General features: G+C 45.6%; 1 protein-coding gene across 1 annotated transcript in view; it reads left to right on the forward strand.

The window, feature by feature from the left end:
* MPZL1 (myelin protein zero like 1) overlaps positions 1–15,016 on the forward strand; it is a 62,929-nt gene extending 47,913 nt beyond the window's left edge. The window contains exons 5-6 of the mRNA XM_032389278.1: positions 1,590–1,692; positions 12,595–15,016. Of these exons, the coding sequence (XP_032245169.1) occupies positions 1,590–1,692; positions 12,595–12,696 (205 nt within the window). The 3' untranslated portion in view covers positions 12,697–15,016. The remainder of the gene's footprint in view (positions 1–1,589; positions 1,693–12,594) is intronic.
* The last annotated feature ends 7,955 nt before the right edge of the window (positions 15,017–22,971 follow it).

Here is a 22,971-nt window from a genome sequence, read left to right on the forward strand (position 1 = left end):
CCCCCCGTGCTGCTGGGCGGTGGGAGCCCTGGCCCCCCGTGCTGCTCCGGTCTTTAGGAGTGCCGTGTTCTAACACGTTTGAGTGTTCAAATTCAGATCTTGTTTGCTTGGAATGCTTCTGTCCTGCTGACTCTGTCTTCCCCTTTGCATGGTGAGTGCTTTACGATGAACTGTAACTGGAGCGTTGGTTTTCAACATGAGACTAATCCAGGGTGGTGACCCGCCAGGGTCCGTAGTTCTTGCTTTGGGGGTCAGAAGGGGGCAGAAAAGTGTGCCTTGGAATCCTGCATGGCATCATGAATGCTGCTTCTCTTCTTACTGTGGTTTTTTTTCCCCCTCCCCTGCTTTTTCTACCTTGGTGTGCCGGGATCAGATCCTGCTTATCTTCCACTTCTTAAGGAAGGCTGACATAGAGGACACACTGGGACTGTAACAGGGCTGGGGTCCTCTTCCACTCCCACTAGACACATGGTAACTAATCCCATTGCTGTTAACATTGATGTGTATGTATTCAGCCCATCCTCCTTGTCGACAACTAACCAGCTAGCTCTGAGCTAACCCAACAGTTATTATAGTTTGTCCATAAATACGTCCTGTGTTTGCATTGGCAACTTGTTGAGCATACCATCCCAGGGAAATTGGGTTGTCAGGTTTCCTGGAGGTTTTATGATCATCTGAATATATATGTTCTTCACGTAGAGTGGCTTTGTGTGTGTGTGTGTGTTTTAGTGTTCTTGTGTTCTTTCATATGTGAATTATGTTATTGGTGGTTGAGACCCTCTTTGTGTTAGATACTCAGACCATTTTGGTTTGGGATACAGAGCTCATAGAGCTTCCTGTTTCAGAGAAGACACAGTTCACAGAACACACAGTTTGCTTTGTTCTTAGTAACCACACTTGAATGTGGACCTCCCCAAACCTCTAAGATTTTCTTTAAAAATGCATCATAAAGGATTTAAGCTCTGACAAGTACCATTAGAGAATCCCCGAAGAGTTACCTCCTGGCATGCACTTTCCCTTCTTTATTTATGAGATAATGCTTGTTGTGAAAGATGCCCAGAGCCCTGACAAAGTTCAGCGTTTGTGATGTGACATTCCACAGTTTCTTATCATTCGTCACTTCCTGGGTTTTCTTTGGTTGGGTTGTAGTATTAGTGGGGAAACTGAATATGGGGAGCTAAGGAATGGAAGGGATGAGATGAGCCAAGGCGACAAGCCTGGATGTGGATCTGTAATTTTTGAAATACATTCAGCAGAGGTTTGCCTTGGATTGATATTATGAAGGCTTAGCTTCTTTAAGCATTAATCCCAGAGGAGGAGTGGTAGCAGGGGGAAAACACAAAGCAGCAAACCAAGGTTGCACTACATTGGTTTCTATCCACACACAGTAGGTTCATTGACTTGAAAGAAATAGTGTCAGGGATGAAAAATAGCCTCAAGATCTGTGACCATTTTGATACTCATTGTTCTGTTGTGTTTTGTTTTATCTGCTTCTTCATCTTGTCATCACTTCCATATCTGTATTTTTTTTCCATTAATTTTATTTTATTTTTTTTTTACATTTGTTCTCCAAACTGCCAACTCATCAGCTGCAGTACATCAGAGAGTGTGTCACCAGTTAAGCAGGCCCCACGGAAGTCCCCCTCCGACACAGAGGGTCTAGTAAAGAGCCTGCCTTCTGGATCCCACCAGGTAACGGCTGATTGCAGTTCTGCCCACTGTTCTGTACTCTGTAGTTTGGTGCTCTGTCACTTTCCTGATGCAGGAAACAATACTGAGCCATGAGACAGGAAAGAGAGCGAGAGAGGAAGAGGGGGAATAAGAGCTGGCTTAGGAGGGCCACAAGAAAATATGTGGAGAAGAATCCGACCCGAGTAAAGGTTTCCACCAAAGCACCACTAACGGATTGTTTACTAATAATGCCGCTCCTCTCGGCCAAATGAAATTAGGAAATGGCCTTGTCTGATGTAATTCCTTAATTGCTTAAGGAAAGAAATCTAGGGAACTAGATTATGTTTTTTTTTTTAAAGATTTTATTTATTTATTTGAGAGAGACAGAATGAGAGACAGAGAGCATGAGAGGGAGGAGGGTCAGAGGGAGAAGCAGACTCCCCGCCGAGCAGGGAGCCCGATGCGGGACTCGATCCCAGGACTCCAGGATCATGACCTGAGCCGAAGGCAGTCGCTTAACCAACTGAGCCACCCAGGCACCCCTAGATTATGTTTTGAGGTGCTCTGTAAGACAAGGAATTGGCAGGAAAAAGTTGATATTCTTGGTATTGAAAATAAAGTAGAAAAAATATTTTGTATGAGTTCTTTAGAAGAATTTGAAAGTAAACACGTATCCGAATAATTGGTAGGCTTGATGAACGAGGAAGGGCATTGATTTCTACTTCTCATAGAAAGTACAGAAGAGAAATAACTTTTATTTGGAACTCAGCATAGGATCTAGCATCGTGGTTAATACTGTGTTTCCGCTGTGTTGTTGGAACTCTAATTGTGGCATGGCAGAAATTCCAGAGCTTAGTACCGACTGTCCTTCTGGGGTAGAAAGCATTCTAAGGAATTTGGCCAATGACAGCTTTTCCCTGAGGTGTTTTGGAGCTCACATAGATTTAAAAGGAAGAAAGAAAAGAATAACAGTGACCTGTGGAAGTGGTACTCAGGGCCTTATTCCACAGCTGTTAATATGGAGTGAGGATGCGGAGGCATTGTGATGTAAAATCACTAAAAGCACACACCCAGCAAATCGCAGAATTGGGTCTAGAACTCAAGTTCTAGCACATTCTCTGTCCTGTCATAGCATCAGGGCTCATAACTAATTCCTAGTCCTCATGACTAATTCCTAGTCTATCTGTCTCTCTCAGATAACATAGTGTATCTCAGATACCTCAGTTCACTAATTCGGGTTGCAAATGGGAATAGGGTTATAAATAAAGGCTTGAGAGTTAGGCATAACATGTGAATCTGAAGAAGGCTTGGAAAGTTTTTCTTCTGCTTTGAAGCGCTATGGGAGTTGTTCACCTGTTGAAAACAGATAAGGAGGGGGATAAAAAGATAGAATGGTTTTTGGACACTGGAAAATGAAACAGCACAGTGTGGTACTGTGATCCCTGAGAGAAAGGACACAAATAAGAGGAGCCCTGTGACTGTCTGAGCTTACTGCCTTGAGGCAGTTTCCAGACTGCAGTGCTGGGAGGGGCAGCACAGACGGAGCTCAGTTGTCCCACTGAATTGAGGGGCAGAAGTCAGTGTTTGGGGAGATCAAGGTGTCTAGGATTTATGAGGCAAAGTACCAGAGAAGAAGAAACTACACAGAAAAAAAGAGATGTGCAGTGGTGGGGCTCCCTTGAGCCTTTTCTGAGTAGAGATTTTTGCACGCATGGGAGAAAACACCCTCCAACCAGAGAAAGAATCACCTGAAAAGCAGTAGGTTATATGATACCAGTCAGGGCTGGGAATTGTTTGTGTTCCTAAAGGCCAGAGTACATAGACCTCGTGATACACAGAGTATTGGTTGCAGTCCTGAGAATGGTCATGCCTCAGTAGTAGGGCTAATTAGCACCAGGATATGGACACCGTGGACCCACCATAACAAAGCTTAAAAGGAGGCCTTTAAAGAATCAGACTAAATTGAAAGCATTTTAGCTGCATGCCAGAACAAAATCCAACACTCTTTATAAGAATACAACAAAATCCAGCACCCAACAATGTAAAGTTTACAATGTCTAGCACCAATCAAAAATTACCACACATACAGAAAAGCAGGAAAATAATAACAAAACCAGGGGAAAAGTCAATCAATAGAAACCCAGAAATGACAGACAATGGACATAGAACCAGGACTTTTAAACAAGTATGAAAACTTTTTAAGTTACCTTAAAGGGAACCTTGACATAATGAGACACATATAAAAAAGACCAGAATGCGGGGGGTGGTGGTGGACAACATTGGATGGCATAATCCACAGAAGAAAATATCAGTAAGCTCAAAGACACAGCAATAGAAACTACCCAAAATGAAGCACGAAGAGAAGGGCAGACTAGAGAAGATGGGCAATATCTGATTAGAGTCGGAAAAGGGAAGGAAAAGAAGGGAGTAAGAAAAAAAAATTAAAGAAATAAGAGCCAAACGCTTTACATTCTTTTAACTATTTCTTCTGGTATTTATCTTCATGTTTCTAAACAACTTTATTATATTACTACTTCTAGATACTTCAGTTTTAGATATTATCTACCAACTCCATAGTATGGAAAATGAGAATATACGTTTCTTTTTCTTCCAGCCTTTCTTCCCAACACACATTCTGTACACATACATACACACAGGCCTCTTCCCAATGTGCTTATGTCACTGGATTTAGGTATATTTCAAAGTTGTGTGTAGCTTTTTTTTTCCCACCATTGTACCACATATATTTGTTTCCTTTTGTAATTTTTTGTTTTTCATGGAGCCAATATTTGCCTTGTTTTTTTATTACATAGTACTTATTTGTTTATTTAAAAGATTTTATTTATTTATTTGAGAGAGAGAGAGCACGGACAGGGGGAGAGGCAGAGGGAGAGGGAGAAGCAGGCTCCCCACTGAGCAGGGAGCTCAATGTGGGGCTCAGTCCCAAGACCTGATCATGACCTGAGCCGAAGGCAGACGCTTTGATTGAGCCACCCAGGTGCCCCTTTTTTAATAATTTTCAAAAAGCTATTTCTTACTCTCTAATTATAATATCCTGTACTTGTTTTCATGAATGTGTTTTTCTTCTCGCTGAGCATATAATTTTTTCTTAGGTTTTATGTGATTTTTTTATTTAATGTTTTCTTCTGTCACTTGATTTTGCTGTTTCTTTTCAATTACCTTTTTCTCTTATAATGACCCTTGATATGTAAGGTACTCAAATCTGCTCAGAAGCTCTTTGTGCAGAGATAGAGCTTCCTGGGTAGTGGGCTTCACAGTTGGTATGAAGTGCTGGCTGTCTTCCATTGGGGGACCTCTAAGTATCAGTTGCTGAGAGTCTTTTTTTCTTGGGTTCGTCACTTTGTCCAGAAAGAAACCCCTGCTTGGGAGCTGAGCAGAGGAAGGAGAGCTGAAGGCTCACTGTTCTAGAAGCAGACTTGCCCACCCCGTTTGGAGTGCCGACACCTTCCCCTGCCATGCCTGCTATCCCTGAATCAGTGATGGCTCACTTGCTGCGAGTGAACCCCCAGGGTTCTGCCCAGGCCGAACTCAATGGCATTTTCTAGAGGTTGGTGAGAAGTAATCCAGCCATTGTGTTGATCTGTATTGGCATTTTTCAGCATCCGCAAGATAACACGAGATTAGCTTTGGGAGTAAAATTGTGGCGTTCCTCACAGTTGGTTCCTGGGTGATTTCCTTTTTGCTCAGGGCAGACCCCTGAAGGCCTCTTCCGTCTCCATCAGGTTGTAAATCAGGGTTTCTGTTCGGGTGGCATGTACCTGAGTACCTTTGTCTGACTCAGTTACTCTTATCAAGTCATACAGTACCTTTTATTTTACAGTTGTACTTGTTAAAACTCGTTTCTGCCTTACCTGTTTCTGGAACTTACAAATCCTTTGCCAGTTAACGCAAGGCTTAGAAGTAGATCATGTGATTTCCTAGCAGACTTCTCTTCTCGCTTTTGTTTTATTTGGCTTTGCATTTAGTGGCCATGTCAACTTAAAACACGGACTGCTCTCCTAAGGTTAAAACATTTGCTTCATTCACACCATAAAATTCCCAAATGCTGTAGAGCATTAGCAGGTGATCCTAGTGTGTGCTTTTTTTTTTTTCTTAAAGATTTATTTATTCATTTTAGAGAGGGGGGGGGGGGGGGGGGGGGGGGGGGGTGCCCAGAGGGAGAGAATCTCCAGCCAGACTCCCCGCTGATCGCAGAGCCTAACGCGGGGCTCGAGCTCACAACCCCGAGATCATGACCTGAGCTAAAATCAAACGTGATGCTCAGTTGACTGAGCCACCCAGGAGCCCCTGGTGAGTGCATTTATTCACCGCCACTCACATGCCATCATCAGTTTGCATAGCGACGCCCCTCTGGCCGAGCACCGGAGTACTGGATGGATGTTGTCGTCGCCAGAATCCTTATGCTATACTCTCTCTTCAGTTTAACGGAGGCTGCAAAGGTTTTCATGGTTTAGGAAAACTTACTTGACCTCCTATGTTCATCTTATTAGGGAATTTATGAGATTCATTGCCCTTTGTAAATTGAATGCAACCAAACATAAGGATTCTCTTAAGAATCTAATCATTCCTTAAACCTAACCAAAGAGGTAAAGGATCTATACTCTAGGAACTACAAAACACTCATGAAAGAAATTGAAGAAGACACAAAAAGATGGAAAAACACTCCATGCTCATGGATCAGAAGAATAAACATTGTTAAAATGTCTATGCTACCCAGAGCAATCTATACCTTCAATGCCATCCCGATCAAAATTCCAATGACATTTTTCAAAGTGCTGGAAAAAACAATCCTAAAATTTGTATGGAATCAGAAAAGACCCCGAATCACCAAGGAAATGTTGAAAAAGAAAAACAAAGGTGGAGGCATCACGTTGCCCGATTTCAAGCTATATTACAAAGCTGTGATCACCAAGACAGCATGGTACTGGCACAAAAACAGACATAAAGACCAATGGAACAGAATAGAGAACCCAGGTATGGACCCTCAACTCTATGGTCAAATAATCTTTGACAAAGCAGGAAAAAATATGCAATAGAAAAACAGTCTCTTCAATAAATGGTGCTGGGAAAATTGGACAGCCACATGCAGAAGAATGAAACTGGACCTTTCTCTCACACCACACACAAAGATAAACTCAAAGTGGATGAAAGACCTCAGTGTGAGACAGGAATCCATCCAAATCCTAGAGGAGAACAGAGGCAGTAACCTCTTTGACATCACCCACAGCAGCTTCTTTCAAGAGACATCTCCAAAAGCTAGTGAAACAAAAGCAAAAATGAACTTTTGGGACTTCATCAAGATAAAAAGCTTCTGCACAGCAAAGGAAACAGTCAACAAAACAAAGAGGCAACCCACAGAATGGGAGAAGATATTTGCAAGTGACACTACAGATAAAGGGCTGGTATGCAAGATCTATAAAGAACTTCTCAAACTCAACACCCAAAAAACAAATAATCAAGTCAAAAAGTGGGCAGAAGATATGAAAGGACACTTCTCTGAAGAAGACATACAAATGGCTAACAGACACATGAAAAAATGTTCATCATCATTAGCCATCAGGGAAATCCAAATCAAAACCACACTGAGATACCACCTTACACCAGTTAGAATGGCAAAAATGGACAGGGAAAGAAACAATGTTGGAGAGGTTGTGGAGAAAGGGGACCCCTCTTACACTGTTGGTGGGAATGCAAGTTGGTACAGCCACTTTGGAAAACAGTGTGGCGGTTCCTCAAAAATTTAAAAATAGAGCTACCCTATGACCCAACAATTGCACTCCTGGGTATTTACCCCAAAGACACAGATGTAGTGAAAAGAAGGCCATATGCACCCCAATGTTCATAGCAACAATGTCCGCAATAGCCAAACTGTGGAAAGAGCCGAGATGCCCTTCAACAGATGAATGGATAAAGAAGATGTGGTCCATATATACAATGGAATATGACTCAGCCATCATAAAGGATGAATACCCAACTTTTACATCAACATGGATGGGACTGGTGGAGATTATGCTAAGTGAAATAAGTCAAGCAGAGAAAGTCAATTATCATATGGTTTCACTTATTTGTGGAACATACGGAATAGCATGGAGGACGTTAGGAGAAGGAAGGGAAAAATGGGGGGGGGAATTGGAGGGAGAAATGAACCATGAGAGACTATGGACTCTGAGAAACAAACAGGGTTTTAGAGGGGAGGGGGGTGGGGGGATGGGTTAGCCTGGTGATGGGTATTAAGGAGGGCACGTACTGCAGGGAGCACTGGGTGTTATATGAAAACAATGGATCATGGATCACCACATCCAAAAACCAATGATGTACTGTACGGTGACTAACATAACATAATAAAATTAAAAAAAAAAAAATCTAATCATTCCTCTGTATGTTTTGTTTTGATCACTTCCACACACATGTGGGTGCTTACTATACGGGTAGTGTGGCTGAACTCGGGAAATGCAGGGATGATGAGCACCCAGACCCTGCCCTCAAAAACCTTAGAGTCTTCTGGGTTGTTAAGATCATTTTTAGGCTTTTCTGTGATGGCCTGAAATTTTTTTTTTTTAAGATTTTATTTATTTGACAGAGAGTGCACAAGCAGAGGGAGAGTGAGGGAGAAGTAGGCTCCCCGCTGAGCAGGGAGCCCGATGTGGGACTCGATCCCAGGACCCTGGGATCATGACCTGGGCCGAAGGCAGCCGCTTAACCAAGTGAGCCACCCAGGCGTCCCAAATTTTTTTTTAATATCCTAATGAACAGATTTTTTTTTTTTTTTAAATACCCTGACAGCCTTGAGGAAATTTTCATACTTAGATGAACTGCAGGGTAGTGTTTTAAGAATTAGTAATGTGTCACAGACTGGCACTGACTCTGGGATCCAGCCAGTGGTGTTAACTTGGGGAGAATTATTTCACCTCAGCATCTGTTTCTCATCTCTGAAATGATGGGTTGGGGCAAGTCGATCTTCTCATTTTTCTGTTTTTAATTATAAGGGCCGGTGGTGCACTGTGCTTTATAAGGACGGCTAAAGGCGGTTGCTGGCCCTGCTAGCAATCAGATTGGTGAAGTGGGGGCGTGGATAGGAATACTTGCAAGCTATCCCTTGGTACTTTCTTCCAGGGCTTTTATCATGACATATTCCCTGATCAGCAAAACCTTCCATTTCCTACCCACAGGCACCATCCGAGAATCTAATAGCATTAATACTTACTACTTGGAGGAATAAATAACTCCATGTTATTTTGTCAGAAGAAGAGAAATAACAGGAGCGCACAAGGAGGAAATTTACAAAAGATGAGACATAACACCCAACCAGGACATGAAGTTTGCTGTATTATTTGTCTGTTTTTGGTCACTATTTTTGTTATAATTGGAAGGCTTGAGTAAAAGTAGCCTTAACAGTCAGAGGTTTATTAACTCACAAGCGGTCCCAACACCAGGTACTTCTGTGTTCTTTAGTTCAGTGGCCCCACAGTGTCATCGATGACATAGTTCTTTCCGCCTTCTTCTTTCATCCTCTGCATATTGTCTTTGTTCTTGGGCTCCTTCCTGCAGCCTCCAGATGGCCACCATGGTTTCCGGCAGCACCCGAGAAAAGGCAGCTGGGAGAAGAGCTGAAGCTCCTCCCATGCGGTTTTTATTACGGATTTCCTTTACCAGAAGCCCCCCAGCAGACTTCTCTGAGTCCCCACTGGGAGTGGGTCACATGCTGATGTCTCTTCCAGTCATCAGCAAGGGGACAGGGATGATGACGGGCTTCACCCCTGGGGGCAGGGAAGGGTGGGGTCATGTACCTGAGCAAAGGGATGGGGAACACCAAACCCGAATTAGGGTTCTTCAGTGAAGTGGAAGTAGAAGGTTGGGTTGGGAAGGGTGTTAGGTAGGCACTACTTAGAGTATTCTGGCATTAGGGATGAGAAGCAAAACTCGTTCTTTGTGAAGTTTAGTTTAAAATAATTTTTGTGGGTCTCTCCTGAATCCTTTTCTAGAAATGGTTAATGTTTTGAATGCAAAAGGCAGGGATTGGTGGGGGGCAGCGATGGAGTGGACTAGTTAGGTACCTATCAGCTGGGGCACAAGGATGCGGTAATGTTTGAAGTACGCACGCTCATTGCCTCATCTCGTTCTCACAGCGGCCCTACGAGGCACGTTCTTCTATCGTCCCTATGTTCCACATGAAGAGACTGAAGCTTTGTTGAGTCACTTGCTCAAAGTTACTAGTTAGTGGCAGAACTGGTGTTAGATCCAGATCTGTCTGGCTCAAAGGCAGGTGCTTATTGTCTCCTGCCTGTCCAGTTCTTTTCAAGTCCGTTCTGATACTCCATCTCATTTATCTCAGAGTCCTAATACGTAGCTGTGTTTCACACCTATTTTTGGCAGTGACATAAATACTGAAAAAGGTGTTTTATGAACAGTCACTGAGCATGTGGTAAAAGCAGATGTTCTCTCTTGGTGGTACCTGTGCTAGGGGATCGGGCGTGATTGAGATTAGAAAGGGCTGCAGAGACTATGGAAAGTGGACAGCAGGACAGAACACGCTGGCTTCTGCGTAATCAGTGCATGTTTGGAGGTGGGCCTCCTTACTCTTCCATAATCCTTTTCTCATGATCCCTCTCCCCCCACCTTCACCAGTATGTTTTTATATTGGAATACACTTCATACACATGGACTTCAGGAGTGATTTTATCTCTAGACCTGGGTCAAGCGATTTGTTTCTTGAAACATTTTCAGTAGTTAAGGACAATTTATGCAGTAAATAGTTGGGGGGGAAATGTATCCAGATCAATTTTTCTCTCGATTGTTGTAATTCTTTGTGGTAAAGTACCCCCCCACCCCCACCCTGCAAAAAAAAGTGGAGGGTAGAGGGGGTGAGTGCCAAGACGTACAGTAAAAACATCTAGCTTAGCATAGGTGCTGTTCTTGGTACTGTTTTAATTCTCGAATACCCAAAAGTGACTATCTTCGTTCCCTGGATCCTCCATGTTCCACAGAGACCCAGGATACTTTCAGCTTCCAAATAACCTTCAGAACCCAGCTTCAAAGAGCTGTTCTAGATTGAGCTAGATCTATCAGCAGATGCCTGATCTTGACCCACATCCCAGAATTCCTTTGGATCCATTACATCATACACCCCTTCACCGGCACCTACTGGGTCTGCCCAGTTCTGCTCTAGGCACTTAACTAACAAAATCCCTGACCTCGCGACCCCATTCTAAGAGGGAAAGGGAATGAGGACATGGGATAGTGGTAAGCAGTTTGAAAACGAACAAACAAACCACACACACAAATCCATCAACAGGAGGGAATTTCTTTTATCTTTCAGTGTTTTCCCAGTTGCTTTTGACAAATTGTTGTGTCCTCTTGCCATGGAAGACAACACTGTCTCACATGAGAGACCTTACTGGTATTTTAACATTTACTGACTGATTCTCCACTTATTCTGTGTTCTTTTTCGTCTTTGTTTTCTATGTTCTCTTTCTTTTCCATTCACCTAGTGTATCAGTTAGCTATTGCTGTGTAACAAACCACCCCAAAACATAATGGCTTAAAACAGCCACCATATTTATTTGGCTCCCAATTCTGTAGGTTGGTTGGGCAGATCTGGCCAGGAGAGTCCAGCCAATCTCTGCACCTGCAGTTGGCTGGACTGTCTACAGTGGTCTCAATCACAGTCTGTTAGTGGACAGGTGGTTGGCCTGAGAGGCAGCCCTGGGATGTTGTTTTCTAACCACTTCAGGTGCATATCGTGTGGCCCTGACAGCCAGCATGTCCCTTCTGGAGAAGTTGGAGGACCTGCACTCCTCCGGATCCCCCACGACACATTAGGGGATGCAAGTTCTGGGGCCCCCAGGTAGGAATAAGGATGTTTAGTTGAAACTACAGGCTTCTGGCTACTGAGCTTACGATTCCAAAGTTGAAAGCTTAAGCACAATATTTGACTTCTCAAGGAGAGTTTCCTGGATTGGGAGAAAAGTTGACTTTGGGTTATATTGAACCTGTCTTTTGCAATCGGGGCTATTGTGTTATTGTTGTTTCTAACTTTAGAATCTCTGGATTGGAAGGGAGGGACAATAAGGGTTGTGAAGTGCGAGCACCCACCTGATACTTGAAACACCAGTGTCTGCTCAGGCCGCCTTCCCCAGGAGCCAGAGGGCTCACTGTGCCTCCCAGCAGCCCGCCTTCCCTGGCTGTCCTGGCTGGAGCCCTGGAGCCCCCTTACTCACTGCTGAGGCCAAAGGGCCTCCATACTAGTCTGTCCAGAGTTTTCTTCACATTGCTCCAGATCATAGCTTTTTGGTTTTTTATTTTAAAACAGGAAAAATAGTTACCTGGTCTTAGATATCAAAGAAGCAATACCCTTATTAGTTATGATAGGATCAGGCCAAAAGAATTACACTCTCAGTAGGTACATGAGAGAATATTTGAAATGTTTTTAAGCACCTGTTTGTACAAAGTGATCAGTTCACAATTGATCATATCTTTGGGTGATACCCAACATGCTGATTTCTTAGGTGCTCACAATTTCAGTGGGTCTCAGGTGCCCATCTTAGTCCTTAAAACTCTGATCCCAGTTACAAGGGTTGAGGAATTCTGTGGCAGGTGCGAAGATAAGGGTACTTCCTGAGGAGGAATATTATATTGTATAGAAATTCCCGGATACAGAAGTAGACGGAATAATGTAATATGCCTCCGTGCACCAGCTTTAACAATCACCGGAGCATCCCCAACCTTGTTTTAAAGTCAGCCCTGGACATACTGTTCCTAAGAGGTCTTCTTGAAGACATTCAGAAGAAGGAACTAATGACGCTGGAACCCTAATATTACATACACTTTAATGATTGCTTCTGCCCCTGCCCCTGAATGGACCACCGGTTTTCCCAAACCCCTAATTGTCCTTCTCTTTTCCAGGGCCCAGTCATATATGCGCAGTTAGACCACTCTGGTGGACATCACAGTGACAAGATTAACAAGTCAGAGTCTGTGGTGTATGCGGACATCCGGAAAAATTAAGAGAAGACCCAGAACATATCCTAAGCAAGAAACCAATGAAAGGGGACACTTATGCAGAAAATGTAGCCCATAACCACGTGTGGCCTTGGAGAGCTGGGCAAGGACAAGCACATGTTCATTCATGGAAGGAGAAAAAGATGTGTATAAAGGATATGTATAAATATTCTATTTAATCTGATACGGGGAACCAATGTTGCATGATAAAAAGATGGTATGATTCTATGTATGTATAAATTTTCTTGCTGTTTTGTACTTTCTTTCAGAGTCCTTTACAGTTGGGAAAAGTCAGAAACATTCCTGTCGCTGTCATTTAGATGTGGTTGGCCTTCCTGGAGATGGTAGCAGATCTTTAGTATTCCAGTAGACATGGCCCTTCTGTCTCAGGGCTTAACCAGTCTTTGCATTTATCGTGGTTGGAGAGTGGAGACACTATCCTGGCGTCATGCCCAGGGTGGCCTCTAACAGAAAACCTCCGTTAGCCGTGCCCCTTGAACACAGTTCGGGAAGTTTTTGTTGGTGTTTTGGTTTTTTGCTTTATATGTTGAGACCGACCTTAATGTTACATCCTTGATCATATCAGTTGGTGGATTTGTCATAGCAAGACCAGCAAAGGATAAATGCCAAGGTCACCTCTTTCTAGGTACTTTTAGATCAATATCATACACGTAATTGAAGTAGGAACCCCAGGTCTTGCTTGAGGAGTATGGTGCCATTTGGAGAGTCCTTCCTGCTTGAAATAAGGGTCCCCGTACAGCCGACGGAGAGGAGTTTCATTTCCTTTTAAGTAGGCACAAATTGGGATAATTACAAAGCCAGTCTCTGGCATCCCGGAGCTGTCTCTAGAGAACCGTCTTTCTAAAAGCTTCTGTCATGATTCCGGCGAGAGGTGGCATTGGTCACGGCTCTGTAATAGCTTCACGGGGCCTCAAAGGTTAAAGATAGTCTAGATTTTTTAAATCAGTAGGGTTATTAGCACTTCTGCTCTGGAAGTCTCTTCTCTGTTACTGTTTGGGCGTTTGGGGTGGGGTTTTTTGGTTTTTCTTTTTTTGTTTTTACTTTTTTTCCCCCCCTACTTTTTCCCATTATGTGGAATTGATAAATAAGGAGATGAGGGGAAATGGGGGTATCCTTTCCAAGAATTCATTGTCTTCACTGACTACTCTCCTTACCCCGTCTCGAGCCGATGAGTTTTTATCTTTTACTGGGAATGAAAAACATGGGGAAGGTCAGCGAACACTTGTTTTTATTGTCATCCCCCTCCTTTTTTCTGGATGATTTTAACAGAATTTCTTTGCCACTTAAAATGATGGGCGAGCCCCCCAGTCGGGCAGGACCCCGGCTAGCCGGGCGCAGAGCACATTCAGCCCGGGCTAGTTTTCCTGCCGCGGGGTCCCGGCGCGCCCGGAGCGGCTCGCTCTGCCTGCCCGCCTGCTGTCACCTCCGGGCGATGACCCCGAAGCCAACTTTGCAGAGGCTCCCGAAGGGCGCCGGGCGCAAAGGGGTGCGAGCTGGTACGGGGGCACCCAGGGCTTGCCCGACACGTTTCTGCGAAGTGGGCGACTTCGCCGTGCCTCCGGGAACTTGCCTGCATCCATTCTGAGAACCATAGGAGCCTCTGAAGCCCTGTGTGTGCGTGTGTGTTTGGGGGGGTGGGGTGCTGGGATCGTCACCCTTCTTCCAGCTGATGATGATGATGTTCTTGGTGAGCCTTTGCCACCCGAGGAGCGGACAGCTGACCAAGACCGCCGTGAGGTAGAAAGGACATAAATTGTTGAGAGACCAATTCGTCTGTGTAATGTTTCCTTGAGTCCTTTTTTACAGAGAAAAGGTGCATTGTCCTTTTTCTCCACAGGTCCTGCAAATAAAGTAGACGTTCCTAATACCTCCTGAAAGCGACAGTCCCGGTTCCTCCTTTCCTTGTGGGGACAGGGACTTGGGATGCAAGGGGCACCCAGTGCAGCGACACCTGGTGCTGACAGCTGCCTCCTCCGCCCCGGGGCTTTCTCCTAACCGCCTCTGGATTTTTTGGCCCTTTCTCTTGCGACCCAGTGTCCCCGTGCCTGGCCATAGATGACAACAGTCGGGTAGCAGGGCTGCCCTTCCCATGTCTAATTAGTGGCAGAAGGAGACCTTTTAACGTTCCGTGTGATCAGGGGCCACCTAGAAGCGATTACTTAAGAGGTGAAAATCCCAAACCACCTATAGGTTTTCAGTGGAAATGTATCCAGCTAGGGAAAAACCCATCGAGTTCGTTATTTTTTGTTTTTTTTCCTTCTTCAAGATTGTTGTACTTTTGTGGATATTTTAATACATCTTTTTCAATTACTGAATTGTGTCATGTGCTCATTTTTAACCAAGTAGAAAAAGAGATGAAAGCCTTTTCATTCATGCCCCTCGGGTCCCACTGGCCTCCTCATTCTTCAGGAACACCACGCATTGCCAGCTTCAGGCCCTTTGCACCTGCTGTCCCCTCTGCCTGGAGCTTGCGTTCGGCACCTATTTGGGTGGTTTGCTCCCTCCCTTCCTGTAAGTCTCCGCTCACCTCAGAGAGACCTTCTGCCATATATAAAAGAGCAGCCTCACCCCCTCCGCTGGCTCCCCAGCCCCCTCAGGCTCACTCTGTGTTTCTCCTTCTGTCCAGCCGTACATGTGCTTGTCTGTTGGAGCACGAGCCCCAGAGCTTTGCTGTTCTGTTCGCTGCTCCATCTTCAGCGCATGGACTAGTGCCTGGCGCTCGGCAGGGGCTCAAGTGTTGACCGATTGGGTGATGGATGTTATTCATTCAACACATTTATATCGAGAACTGTCCTGCCCCAGGCGGTGTGCCAAGCATGAGAAAGTAAAATGAACAGGACAGAGCTCCTCAAGGACCTTGCCACAGAGTAGGGGTAACAGGGGACGTAACAGTAATAACTAATAGCTACTAAGTACTTGCCGTGTGGCAGGCACTCTGCATAGCATGATGACGGTGCGCTAGTCCTAATCTTAACCCCACTTTTAGTTAGTTTTAGTTAGTTTTAAGATTTTCTTTATTTGACAGAAAGAGACACAGCGAGAGAGGGAACACAAGCAGGGGGAGTGGGAGAGGAAAAGGTAGGGCCGGCGGGATCGCCTGTGGGAGCGGATCTCCCGTGAGCCACGTCCATCACATGTGATGTGGCAAAAAGAGGAGAGACGCCTCCCTCGGCGCGGAGGCAGAGTACTGGGGAGTTGCCTCCGGCTGGGGCTCTGGTTTCCAAGCTGCATGGGGAACATGCCAACCAAATATGCACTCGTTATTTCCGAGGGCGGCCACTGCCCCAGGCGGGCTGGTTCTGCAGTATTTCAGAGGAAACCTCAGACACTCTCTTCCCCGCTTAAAGCTGAACGCTCCCCCCTGATCCTTCCGGATGATTCCAGTGCTAACCAGGTTGGGTTTAGGGCCCGATGACTTAACCCTCCCAACTGCCTGTGACGGTTGAGGGAGCATTCTCTTAGAGGAGGCAAGTGGCTTTTGTAGTTGGTGGAGGTGGTGCAAGGAACTGACCGTCTGATTTTATGGCAAGTTCCCACATGTACGCATTGTTCCTGTATATTCGAGATCTCTTATTATGGAGAATTTCAAACAGGCACGAAAGAGAATAGTAAAACCCACTTCCACATATCCGTTCTCAATGATTGCTTCATCCACTCCTTTGTTCTTTTTCCTCTTTTCTGAATTATTTGAAGACAAATCCCAAAACATGTCAGTTCACCTGACATTCTTTGGGCATCTTTAAAAATATGTAAATTTTCTTCCATAACCATAATGTCACATGTAACAAACTTTTTTTTTTAAGGTTTATTTATTTATGAGAGAGTGTGCGCACGCAGGGGGAGGGCTAGAGGAAGAACTCTGAGCCAGACATGGGCTTGATCCCATGACCCAGAGATCAAGACCCGAGCGGAAACCAAGAGGCCGATGCTCAACTGACAAAGCCACCCAGGCGCCCCTAACAGAAACGTTTAAAGAAAAACCACACATTTAAAAAAAAAAAAGAAATCTTGCCATTTGCAATGACATGGATGGCACTAGAGTGTTATGCTAAGTGAAATAAGTCAATCAGAGAAAGACAATTATATGATCTCACTCATATGTGGAATTTAAGAAACAGAACAGCAGATCATAGGGGAAGAGAGGAAAAAATAAATCGAGATGAAACCAGAGAGGGGAGACAAACCATAAGAGACACTTAATCATAGGAAACAAACTGAGGGTTACTGGAGGGGAGAGGGGTGGAGGGATGGGGTAACTGGGTGATGGACATTAAGGGGGGCATGTGATGTAATGAGCACTGGTGTTATATAGGACTGATGAATCACAGACCTGTACCCCTGAAACTAATACATCATGTTAATTGAATTAAAAAAAAAACACACACATTTAAACAAATTCCTTGACTACAGGGCGCATGGGTGGCTCAGTCGGTTGAGCATCTGCCTTCGGCTCGGGTCATGATCTCAGCGTCCTGGGATGGAGCCCCGCGTGGGGCTCCCTGCTCCTCGAGGAGTCTGCTTGTCCCTCTCCCTCTGCTCGTGCTCTCTCTCTCGCTCTCTCTCAAATAAATAAAATCTTTAAAAAAATAATGATTCCTTGATTTCATCTAAAACCTAGTTCATACTCAAACTTCGCCTTATCTCAAAAATGGCATTTTACAAATGGTTTCTTCAAATCAGGATCCAGACATGGCCCCAGTAACGATGTCATGCCTGTTCCGGAAACAAAGACGGGACCGTAGTACCCTGCAGTTCGCTGTCTTCCCTCAGCATTGTGTCTGAGAAGCTTCCCTGCGAGCGCAGGAAAACTAGGCCATTGGCCATTAACTACACCCAGGGGGCCTTCTCTTGGGTAGATGCACCATATTTTAAACCATTTCTGACTTCCTGGATATTTGCTTCTAGTTGTCTTGTTTTTGTCCATCGCAAGCAGTCCTGTAATTGTCACTCGTTCTCATGAACTAGTAAAGAAGAAAGGCAAATGTAAATTATTTGCAGTTCCGGAGCAGCAGAACAGGATGAGACGAGTCCTCCTGGCCCCTGGAAAGGGGATATGGGAGTGACGGTGGTGGCCCTCCAGCTCACTCCCCGTCACATCCTTCCTAACGCCACCGGGGCTGGCCCAAGGGCCACTGACGGAGCTGTAAGGACAAGAGTTGGGGGCAGGAGGCAGGCGGGAGCTCTAGCACCTACAGGGGACCTGGCTGTGTTTACAAGGAAGGAAACGCAAACCTTTCTAGCCCCCAGAGTCCTGGACCAGCTGCCGCTTCCAGCTTCCCTTTCCTCCTGCAAACAGGATGTTCAACTTTGTCCCCTCTCGGCTCAGGTTCGGGTTTGATTGTCCACCCGTTCCTTCGCTGGGAGCCTCGTGGCCCCTGCCTGCAGTGCTCCCAAACATAAGCAAGGGCTGGGTTCTTTTCTTTTCTTTTCTTTTAATCTCCACAATTGGGAAGAGGAAGTCTGGCAGGTTTAATATTCCCACATTGGCTTTGGAGCCCTGCCCTCCAGTGCTGCGTGGCTGACACATTTGGGGCTCACTTTGCCCTCCTGTGCCCAAGTCACTGCTCTGCCGAGGGAATGGCGGACAGGGGCGAGCTAAGGCCGGCTTGCCGAGGGCCTGAGGTTTGCCCTCCCCTGCCACGGACTTCAAGGACACTGAGCTTTGACTCTAGATCCATTCTCGGTTCTTTCTCTGGCTCTGAATGGGGTTCTTTTTTTAACGACAGAGTGTCTTTCAACTCGATAAAAGAAACATAAATGTTTAATTTATTTTGTAGGGAATCTCTTAAAATGTACAAGAGACCCAGAGGAATGCGGAGCGTGGCGCAGAGAAGCCCCGCCCTGGCTCTCGCGGGCCCCAGGGGGTGTGTTTCTAACGTGTCTGGACGTTTCCAGCTGAGTAAAAGCCCCGGCCTTTTCTGCGCCTAAGCCGTTCCTGAAGCTGGTTGCTCTGCCAGAGGGAGACGTGTTTCTGAAAAGCTTGCCCTGGGGATTTTGGTCCCAAAGAAGGTAAAATATCTGCGGGCCACGTGGGTGCTGGTGGCCAGCACAGGCCACGCCGAGCTCCGGGGTTCAAGCCCGTGAAACAGCACTGCGCCCCGGGAAAGGAGCGCACGCAGAGGTGAGGCGTGAATCCCTCTGACACATGCACGCGCCTCAGGACAGGCCGGCGCGGGGAGAGCAGGCTGAGCTAAATGACTTAATGTTGGCTAAGTGAGGTTGAGCAAGAGCGAAGAAAGCCCACGGGAGGGAAGCAAGCAGGAGAGCTCACACCTGGCTGGAAATAACTGGCCTCCTTCCCATGAGAGAAAGTGCAAGACTTGGCTTGCTATTGAGCATTTTGTCTATTGCAATTCATTCCGGGCTTTTAGACGAGGACTGTTCCAGGGTTCCCCCGCGTGCCTCCTCCTGCAGGTCAGCAGGCATGCATTCGACTCGTTGCAAAATGCAATCCCTTCCCCTGGAGGCCAAGGGCAGATAGGGAGGAGGATAGAAGTATAAAGCAGCCTAGCGGATGTATGACCCGGGCATTAGATGAACATCAGAGCTGTTGTCAAGCACTCGTCTGGCATCCTGGAATCCCATTAGATGGAGAAATACCTCTTGATAAGAGGTTTAGCCTACCCAGCATGATACATTTTCTCTTAAATATTAATAACTCCCCTCTGATCCAAGCTGGTATTATTCCTTGCTATACAGATGTTCCCGATCAATTTTCGGTGGTTCTGCCTTGGCATTTTAAGGTTAATGAAGTTACTACACTGTCTTATATGGTAGCCAGTGGCCACATGTGGCCATTAACATTGAAATTACTTAAAATTAAATAGACAAAGAGGTAAAGGATCTATACTCTAGGAACTACAAAACACTCATGAAAGAAATTGAAGAAGACACAAAAAGATGGAAAAATATTCCATGCTCATGGATTGGAAGAATAAACATTGTTAAAATGTCTATGCTACCCAGAGCAATCTATACCTTCAGTGCCATCCCGATCAAAATTCCAATGACATTTTTCAAAGTGCTGGAACAGACAATCCTAAAATTTGTACGGAATCAGAAAAGACCCCGAATCGCCAAGGAAATGTTGAAAAAGAAAAACAAAGGTGGGGGCATCACGTTGCCCGATTTCAAGCTATATTACAAAGCAGTGATCACCAAGACAGCATGGTACTGGCACAAAAACAGACACATAGATCAATGGAACAGAATAGAGAACCCAGGTATGGACCCTCAACTCTATGGTCAAATAATCTTTGACAAAGTAGGAAAAAACATGCAATGGAAAAAAGAGTCTCTTCAATAAATGGTGCTGGGAAAATTGGGACAGCCACATGCAGAAGAATGAAACTCGACCATTCTCTAACATCACACACAAAGATAAACTCAAAGTGGATGAAAGACCTCAGTGTGAGACAGGAATCCATCCAAATCCTAGAGGAGAACATAGGCAGTAACCTCTTTGACATCGCCCACAGCAACTTCTTTCAAGATACATCTCCAAAAGCAAAAATGAACTTTTGGGACTTCATCAAGATAAAAAGCTTCTGCACGGCAAAGGAAACAGTCAGCAAAACAAAGAGGCAGCCCACAGAATGGGAGAAGATATTTGCAAATGACACTACAGATAAAGGGCTGGTATCCAAGATCTATAAAGAACTTCTCAAACTCAACACCCAAAAAACAAATAATCAAGTCAAAAAGTGGGCAGAAGACATGAACAGACACTTCTCCTAAGAAGACATACAAATGGCTAACAGACACATGAAAAAATGTTCATCATCATTAGCCATCAGGGAAATCCAAATCAAAACCACACTGAGATACCACCTTACACCAGTTAGAATGGCAAAAATGGACAGGGAAAGAAACAACAAATGTTGGAGAGGTTGTGGAGAAAGGGGACCCCTCTTACACTGTTGGTGGGAATGCAAGTTGGTACAGCCACTTTGGAAAACAGTGTGGAGGTTCCTCAAAAATTTAAAAATAGAGCTACCCTATGACCCAGCAATTGCACTCCTGGGTATTTACCCCAAAGACACAGATGTAGTGAAAAGAAGGGCCATATGCACCCCGATGTTCATAGCAGCAATGTCCGCAATAGCCAAACTGTGGAAAGAGCCGAGATGCCCTTCAACAGATGAATGGATAAAGAAGATGTGGTCCATATATACAATGGAATATGACTCAGCCATCATAAAGGATGAATACCCAACTTTTACATCAACATGGATGGGACTGGAAGAGATTATGCTAAGTGAAATAAGTCAAGCAGAGAAAGTCAATTATATGGTTTCACTTATTTGTGGAACATATGGAATAGCATGGAGGACATTAGGAGAAGGAAGGGAAAAATGAGGTGGGGGGGAATTGGAGGGAGAAATGAACCATGAGAGACTATGGACTCTGAGAAACAAACAGGGTTTTAGAGGGGAGGGGGGAGGGGGGATTGGTTAGCCCGGTGATGGGTATTAAGGAGGGCACGTACTGCATGGAGCACTGGGTGTTATACAAAAACAATGGATCATGGATCACCACATCAAAAACCAATGATGTATTGTACGGTGACTAACATAACATAATAAAATTTAAAAAAATAATAAAAAATAAAAAATAAAATTAAATAGAACTTAAAATTCAGATCCTCAGTCACACTAGCCACATTTCAAGTGCTCAGGAGCTACATGTGGTATTGGAGCGTACTGGACAAGGGCAGAGACAGAACCTTCCCTTCGTCACAGGAAGTTCGGCCGGACAGCGCTGGCGAAGACCGTGCAGGGGCGGGCAGCCTTTTCAAGAGCTGCACCGCCCGCACACTCACAAGACTGGTGAAGGCCGTTCCAGCTGGAGGGGACAGCCCAAAGGTTCAGGCTGGGAGAGAAAGAGAGAGAGAGAGAGGCCAATGTGATTGCATCGGACTTGGCAGGGAGCCAAGCCTCAAAAGCCTTGCAGTCCAGGCTAAGAAACTGGGATGTTGTCCTGAAGGCAAAGGGTTTTAGGCAGAGGAGTAGTAAACAGGGATTTGCAGGTGAGCAAGCTCACCCTGCCCGTCGGTGGGGGGTGGCAATCTGAATTCATCAGAGCAATTCATTATGTGGTTGTTGCAGAGCTCAGTCACACACCAACTGGATTTTCCGCAGCAGTGGGAATGAAGATGGCCAGGAGGGTCTGAGGAGGGTTAGGGAGAATGGGAAAGGGCTTTGGCAGAATATAGTGACGGGGAGGGGGGGGGGCGGCTGGAGAGAGAAGACTGGAGATGAGCAGTGACCAGCACACTAAGAGATGGGAAGCCGGCTCACCAACAGGTGATCCTGAGGGCGCTGGGGCGGAGGCGAGAAGGAGTGATGTAATAGTCTGCTCAGCAAGTCCTGGGAAGACACAAGTGCTCGAAACTTCCCCAGTCCCTGCTTGACTGGGCTTCTCCCTACATATTTGTTACTTGTGAGCATCCTCCTTGAAAAGCCAATCTAAGATTTCTAAATGTTCTGCCTCCTCCAGTATCTCTCAAATCAAAGACCCGACTTCTGTCCCCACTGCCCCTTCTCTACTGCCCACCATCCTAATTCCAAGCCTACAGACAGCAAATACCTCCCAGCCTTCGTGTGGGCCAAGCTCCCTTCCATCCCATGGTCCACAAAGGGGTGGTCTTTCTAAAATCAGAAATGTGGTCCACGCACTTCCTCAGTAAAGTCAGTGCCTCCCGTGGGGCCGGCAGGATAAGGGCCCAACCCTTAAGCCGCCCAGACCACCAGGCCTTTAGCGATGCCAATCCCACCCACCTCCCACGTCCTCATCATACCCCGCCAGGCTCAGTGGAGCTCCGTTCAGACCACGTGGGAGGCCCGGGCTCTCCGTGGCCTCCACAACTTCTCCAGCACTGAATACCAGGTCCCAGCCTGGCACGTCTTCCCCTGGCTGAGTCCTCTTTCTTCTTCCAGGAAGTTTCCTAGAAAGCCGAAGGTGGTCGCTTAACCGGCTGAGCCACCCCAGGCTCTCCGGGACCCTGAATTTTAATTGCCTGTTTGTTCCCTCTGCAGAATTGAGTGCCTTACCTGAATTAACTCGTATCAACCTTTTAAGGTGGATACTATTATCATCCCCATTTTAAAACAAAGGAACTGCCTCCACGAAGAGGTTAACTTCCCCAAGGACACAAAGCTAGCAACTGGCAGTATGGAGATCCATCCAGTGAAGTCCCGGACCCACACGTGTCACCACCATGTAGACGGGTCCTTTTCCGTCCCTTCAGCCCCAGCACAG

Source organism: Phoca vitulina, unplaced genomic scaffold (assembly GCF_004348235.1).
Source record: "Phoca vitulina isolate PV1807 unplaced genomic scaffold, GSC_HSeal_1.0 scaffold54, whole genome shotgun sequence".
Classification (NCBI taxonomy): domain Eukaryota; kingdom Metazoa; phylum Chordata; class Mammalia; order Carnivora; family Phocidae; genus Phoca; species Phoca vitulina.